The sequence below is a fragment of the Lottia gigantea genome (genome assembly GCF_000327385.1).
Source record: "Lottia gigantea unplaced genomic scaffold LOTGIsca_5, whole genome shotgun sequence".
In the NCBI taxonomy this organism is placed as follows: domain Eukaryota; kingdom Metazoa; phylum Mollusca; class Gastropoda; family Lottiidae; genus Lottia; species Lottia gigantea.
Genome location: NW_008709715.1, coordinates 1,800,847 through 1,808,596, shown reverse-complemented (window position 1 = coordinate 1,808,596; position 7,750 = coordinate 1,800,847). Strand labels below are relative to the sequence as shown.

The 7,750-nt window shown below is 31.4% G+C and overlaps 1 protein-coding gene across 1 annotated transcript; it reads left to right on the top strand.

The window, feature by feature from the left end:
• Positions 1-292: 292 nt before the first annotated feature.
• Positions 293-3,052, top strand: LOTGIDRAFT_154108 (hypothetical protein; the record flags this gene model as incomplete). Its single annotated transcript, XM_009061831.1, has 3 exons — positions 293-412; positions 2,675-2,826; positions 2,941-3,052. The coding sequence occupies 3 exons, from the start codon at positions 293-295 to the stop codon at positions 3,050-3,052; spliced, it is 384 nt and encodes a 127-aa protein (XP_009060079.1).
• Between the last annotated feature and the right edge of the window lie 4,698 nt (positions 3,053-7,750).

The following is a 7,750-nucleotide window of genomic DNA, read 5'->3' as shown; positions in this document are numbered from 1 at the left end:
ATAGAATATAACCTCACCAAACATAAGTATCAGATGTTGGGTTTCTTTTACCTAATTTAAAAGGAACATACCTGATTCTTTTCTCCAAATTACAAAAATGAAATCCAATTCCACAACTGATATGACAAATCGGGGTGATGTGTTTTCCTAATAAACTATTGGCTTTATTTATTAGAGTTTCCTTTGTACAAGGCTGTGATAAAGCCGACCTGGCTGGAATCAAATGTGCCAGTGAAATGAACCAAGAACGATTTGAAATTGCATAACTTTTGTATGGTCAAAGGAGTTAATAATGACTAGATGCAGTATTGAAGGATATAAACATGTTCATGAAAGCTCTAGTGAAAAAGAATGGGATCAAAATTTTAAGAAATATACTGATGATATACTTCAAAGTTATTCTGTACAGAAAGTGAAATGGGTTCAGATGTATCTGGATGGACATGCAAGATAATATGCTGAAAACTCTTGTTAATGAAAGATTTATATTATTTGTCTGTTTTGGAGATTTCAGTTGATATTATGGACAAAAAACTAATCAGTAAGAGGTGGTAGCCCATCTTTAAATACCTGAGGGTAAACAATTGATACTGGCCAGTTGTGAGAAGAAGTATTTATAGTATCACTTATTGTCTCTTAAAAAATACTTACGATTAGGTACTGAAATTTGATGATTATAATTAGATTCTAAGATTTTTCAGGTGGTGATGTAAGTACTCTATACTAATTGTGATATTTACAATAGGTTTTGTTGATACAAGGAGCATTTGCCATAACCATCACTCACCATGCCAGTTCTTCGTCTTTAGCTTATTTAGCAAAAACCTCTTGGCAAAACTGCCTCCTAAAGACGTCTTTTAATGTGCCAAGGAGATTAATGATTATGATATATCTTAAGTACTGATTGTATTAGAAGCCACCTTCTAAACTTGATAGAGTGTAGCTATGGAAGCACTATTTATTTTGATACCAGGTCAATGATCAGACCAAGATTTATTATAAGTAGATCTGAAGATTGAATCAAATTTCTGGGTTTTCACCATCTGTTTAGTTGTTGAAGTAACATGTATTGAAGTTGTAGGGAACTGGCCACCATGGTTTGGTTTGACTGGTTGTTTATTTTAGTCTAAATGTTTATCATTCTCTAGCTAGTATCAGTGTTGGTAAATAGTGCTACTGGTTGCTAATAACTACTGCTCACTTGATATGTATCTTGTTGCCCCTAGAGAAAATGGTCAAAGGTCATGGACCTGAATTTAAGGATTATATCTCAGTATGACATGTTTGATATTCTAATCCCTATTTAATAGAGTAGTCTGACATTTATTGGTCTATCACAGATAATAACTTCTTTCAATTTATTGTTATGTAGAATAATAAGGAAAACTTTGTTATGCTTACAAACCTCGTCCTTTTGTCTTATGAATCACCTGCCATTTTGTGATATAAGTAAGAAACCTTAGACAAAGCAAGATTGAAACTATGCCAGTGTGTGTATTCTTAACTCTTAGTACTGTGTCTTTGAGAGATATTTTTTTCTGACAAGTTCTGTGACGTTCTCGGGAACTGTATATGTATATGACTACCAGTTATACAAACATTAATGCGTGATATGAAATAGATCAAAGAAATGATAACCTACTAATATATAATCTTACTGACAGTAGGACGTCTGATCAAGATGTTTACACCTTCATGGTAACTTCTTAATATGCTGTGGGCTTTCAGGCTACAAAGGGCCCTTACTGTTCTTCAGTAGCAATGATTAATTGATTCTTCATTCATTTATTTGCCTTAGTTCTATAATGATTACTGACTATGAAGTATTTCTAGTTCAAATTGCATTCCTGGCACTCAGATTAGCAGAAACTATTAATAGAACAAAGTAGATTTACTCAACTCTTTACCTGGGCTGAATTTACCTTAAATAAATAGCGTAGCAGAAGTAATTGACTTATAATGATTCTAACAGATGGGAATGTTTAAGATGAGTCTTTGACCATGATCAAGTTTTGACTAAGATCTAAGCATCATATCTTTTACTCCGTTTTACCGTAGACACTCCTTAGTTATTAACTTAAAAACTATTTTATTGGAGGCTATACTCATAACACTAACTTTTTTCGTATGAGAAACAAATAGTGGCCTCAGGTCTTCTGGCTGGTTTTCGATAATATGAAGGTTAGATTATTTGAATTTTTCCAGATGTGAAGGAATTTAATACAGCATGTGTGTCTGTTTTATATTAAATCTTGTGAAAATAAGACAACAGAGAAATGGAAAGTGTTTAATTTTCAACAAGGAAATAACCTAGTGTACTGAAAACAACTTGAATTTTTAGATAACCTACTGAATATAATCCTAACTTAGGAAATAACCTACTCTGTCAAGTGTAAATGTATTCAACTGTGTTTAAGTAACCAAGTATCATTACCTAGGATATAGTTATAACTTCCTGAGAATATAACCTCTTGAGTATATTACTTATCTAGTATCATCTTTACCTACACAAGAAATAATCTAAACCATTTAACCTGCCGAGTACATATAGCCTACCTGGTTTAACCTACTGGGTACAATTAATATCCTACAAAGTTTAACTTTAAGAGTAAAAAAACCTCAGAAATAACCTAGCTAATACAAAAAGTTTAAAAATTGTGTTTATTAATTACAGATTAATCCTAACAGTAAGGCGTATAATGAGGGAGTACAAGTAGGGGACTATTTAGAAACAGTCAATGGTCATCCAACACAGAACCTTAATATTGGAGACACCCAGCAAATCATTAAAAATTCTAAGGATGAACTTCTTCTTGAACTGAGAAGGTAAGTTATTTTTCTTTTATTTTTAATGATTCTATTGAACCAAACATAATTGTGATCTCTAGTATATATACAATAAGTAATGTTCCATTGTATCAGTTTCATTTATTTCTGAAGGAGTTTACTGTTGGATGTGGACCATGCTGTTAATATGAAACTAAGAATGAGTTTAGTTCTTAAGGTTTCACTATCAAATGTAGACAATGCTGTAAACAAATGGTTGAGTTGAGTTCTAATGTCTTTCACTGTCAGGTGGTTAACTGGATGGCACTATATCCCTACCTTTAACAATCAGAGTCATGGCTAGATATTGATTCTGGACTATATATTGTCACTTATGTTGTTGTAGAAAACACTGTCTTTAACTTTTACATAAGTTTGAAATTGGTCCAATTTTATATGCAATTACCATTATATCATTATCTTCTTCACCACATTACCTTGTAGGAATTCTTGACATTGATAGTCATTATCATTTAAAGATAAAGTCAGACTAGAAACTGGCTGCCATTTTGAAACTTAGAAATAACATTATGATAACTAACTGCATGTGGTTATGTTTACTGAACTCTGGCAATCTGTAATGTTGGTATATTTGTTGAATATGCAATGCCAAGCAAATTTTAGTATATTGAAATGCTGATATTATTAACAGTGGTTTTATTGTCAACTCAAATTCTTGACTTCATACCCAAATTATGTTACAGAACTTAAATACTTACATATACTTATACTAACTAGTTAACATAGATATAGTGGGTGAAACCTCGTATATGCAATATTTGGTCATTTTGACTTTTTGTTACCGTTCAAAAGCGCGGATCTTATGATCAAAACTTCTTATTCTTAACTTGATTGTAACTAACCCAAAAACCACTAATTAAATAACATGTATATAAACAGTCAGATTTAAAACCTCGTAAAATATTATATCATACAAGGTTCAATGTTCCTTTTTCTGCAGATGAAAACGAAAAACCTTGTATACTGTACTATTATATGAGTTATTGGTTGAATAAGTCGGAGTACTCAAATTGTTATACGAGGTATAAATCTTCAAAGAATAAGAAACCATGTTAAGCGGTAAAAAATTATAAAAAAGATTTTTAACAAAATTAGCGTACAAATAGTTTTTTGCGTTTTTCTCAAAAGTAATTTCGCGTCATATATCATTATATGAGGTTTCAAGCGGTCACCCACGATATGTCATGCCAAGATTGATAACGTTAGATACCTTAAGCACCTCATTATGTAACAGGACGTTTAATAACAACATTTTCTGATCTGGAACCACTTCCCAATATATTTAAAAATTTAAATTCCAATATTTTTTACATAGTATTCTTTGAAATTCAGAATATTGTTATATATCTCAATATCAATTGTATTACAATACCAATATCAAGTTTTTTCCACTCTTTAACCTTGTCTGCTATTTTCCAGACAATTATAACTTCATATAATACTGGCATTTGTCCATCTTTGTTTCTTTTCCATTTTACTTTAGTTTATATCTATAACAGACCTGTACTTTTCTTTTTGTTTTGATGATTAATAATCTGTCAAACTTATTTGTCTCTTAAACTCTACAGGTGAATTTCTGAAATCATTGAGAGAAAATAATTAATGATTTGTATTCCTGGTCAGTCAAGGATTTTCTTGAATCTTAACCTGTGACCAAGTAATGAGAGTATTTATTGTAAAACGAAGGAAAATTAAATGGTTTTTGAACAATACAAAGCCTAGTTAATGACACGACCTCTCAAGACTATAATAATAAAATGTTGACAGATGTTATGATTGAAATAGAAGTATGATGTCTGGCTTGATGCCTGATTTATCATAGTTATAAAAAATTGATCTTTTTTCTTTTCTTAGAAAATCTTTTTAAAAAGGGATATAGTCATCTATTTATTTACAAAATTATTCTTTTAAAACTGTCAAGAATGGTTTACATGAAAGGAATTGACATAAGATATTTGTGCCATCATTTGAATTTGGATCAGGGATTAAGTAAAGTAGATTTTCATCTGAAATGCTAAGGGTAACTAATGCTGAATTGTACCAAATGTAAAATTTAGAGGACTACATACCTTCAACTTTTATATTGACTAAACTTATTCAAGTGATGTATGGTATTAGTTAATAATGAACCATAAAATAACCATTGAACACAAAATCTCATCAACCATGATTTCTTTGATCTCAAACTGTTAGCTTTAATGTTGTCTTTTACCAATGTCTATTTCTGACTCAATGCTTTTAACTAATGATAATGAACATTTGATGCATAGTTACTGTGATGAGTTTGTTTCATTCATTTGCTGCCAATTTTATCTATTTTCTTTCATAGTTCTCGAATGATTTCTCACTATTACCATCATAAGTATTTATCTGAATTTCATGTTTGGATAGTGAAAAGTTCATTGCATTGTAGAATAATGTAACTTTCCAAAATTTTTACACTGTGGGTTCATCTTATATATCGAGTAGATGAAGGGTTTTTCTTTTTCTTAACAATTGACAACTGATGACCTATTTCTGAATTCTTTATGAGGTAGTATGAGGAGAAGGAGATTGAAAACACATATTTCAATGTAGCTAAATTAGGCTTTGGAATGGGTCAAAATAGTAATAAAGTCAAGAACTATTGCTGTTAAGTAATATAGCAGTTTGAATGAACTGAATGAAGATTCACCAGGAACTGTTCAGCTTCAGGAAAGTGATTAAGTTAATGTTTTAGACAGCTGTTGTGGATTAATTTCTCATTTCTACCTTTTAATATTATCTCTTTATATATTACCTTTCTACTTACCACATTACTATATTTAATCAATGTGAAGGCGTTTTTTATCATCTGATAGCTATCATCTTGACCTAACCTACATACTTTAAAACTTATTTCATATGATTGAACATTGTAAAGGGAGCATGCAGTGAAAAAACTAGGTTACTGAGTGCTGATATAAAATCATTGCCAGACATTTTTTAGCATCAGAAAGCTTTTAAACATGATAAAATACTATTGAATTGTCATGGAGATCTATTCTATGCTCTATGTTTGAAAATGGAACATTTTAAGGAAGATTGACAGTCCTTCTCCAGCTGTTAGTGGTAAGTTGGACTGGACAGACTCCTTCTCTATGTGGTTAGACTTGGCAGTCTCATTCTCTTTTTGGATTTTTGACTTGACATTTTACTTCTAAATGTGGTTAGTTTGATTCAGGTGTCTCCTTCTCTTTGTGGTTAGTTGGACTTGACTTCAGTCTCCTTCTCTTTGTGGTTAGTTGGACTTGACAGCAGTCTCCTTCTCTTTGTGGTAAGTTGGACTTGACAGCAGTCTCCTTTTTTTTTCTTTTCTTTTCTAACAGAAACATTGCCTTAGAGTGCAATTGTATGAACTATACTGAATTAAAAAGTAGGATAGAGAACTGTGAGAATGTGGATGTGAAGGGTTAGATATACAAAAACTTGTTATTTTGGGCGTTGAATAGACAATTCAACGTAACCTTGACAATATAAAGAAATATATAGGCTAGAGTTAGGTCTAGTATTGTCTAACAGGTAGAGTTGAAATTATTTCCACTCAATACCATCATTCCAAACAAGCCAATCACGTAAAGTTAGGGTAGTTCCACATTGTATTTATCACATATGTTGTAGGTCATATTCTGACACATCATTATCGTGATAGGTAGAATCTAGCACTTCCCTGTTTTCAATATACTTCAATACTTAGTTTTACCATGCAGCTCTTCTGCAGATTTTAATAATAGTTGACTTAATGACTGCATCCACCTCATTACCTTTATTGTGATTCTTTCGACAACATCTGCTGCTCCATTGTATTCTTCTCTTACCAAATATGGATATACCTGGTCTGTGAATGGAATTATCAATTGTTTTTTATTTCAATGGAAGTGATTGGAATATATTGAATTATTGTGATAATGTGAAATTTTTCTGTTCGTTATTTTTTCATATTTTGTAAATATTGTGAAAATTAATATTCAAAATGTCATATCAACTGAAAGTTTTCTCTGTAAAGTAAGTGTTTGTTTTGGTTATTTTCTTTTGAAAGTTTTCATCACAATGTATGTCATATGTTTACTTGTATATTTCATATTCTCATTTTAAATTGTCCATGTCTTACACTTACATAGGTTGACACACATGTGCTTTTGATGTCAAAACTACTTGTATGAGTTTGATCAGTTCATCACTGATTTATTAAATGGTTATGTACCTAGCAATAATGAAATATGCTGCTGTGGGTGCATATTTATGTGACCAAAATAAGATTATACATCAGTTAAATACTAGGCCTACTTGCTTGTACTAACAACTGCCACCTAACATTGTCATTATGCAAGTTCTTGGATGGTCCAGGAAAGCTTTGAGATTTAGTTTGGAAACTGTTCATCAGATTGTCTTTGCATCTTCAGCTAGAGTAAAAATAAAGGACATGAAGATATAACTTAATGACCAATAACCTATTTGACCTATTTTGTCAAAGATGTAATTTAAGTTCTAGAGTGTAATCAATATGATAAATAAACAAACATGAAACAATCACCAGATGTCCTATATTCTAATATTTTAACACTTGCCAAATAAACATTCTATATTTATAATTAATTTGAAACGTCAAATATACGCCAGTATTTATAACATGGTCTGGTCAGTATGTATACAAGGTCTGGTCAGTTTGTATAAAAAGGTCTGGTCTGGTCAGTATGTATAACAAGGTCTGGTCAGTATGTATACATGGTCTGGTCAGTACCTATAACAAGGTCTGGTCAGTATGTATAACAAGGTCTGGTCTGTATGTATAACAAGGTCTGGTCTGTATGTATAACAAGGTCTGGTCAGTATGTATACATGGTCTGGTCAGAACCTATAACAAGGTCTGATCAGTATGTATAAC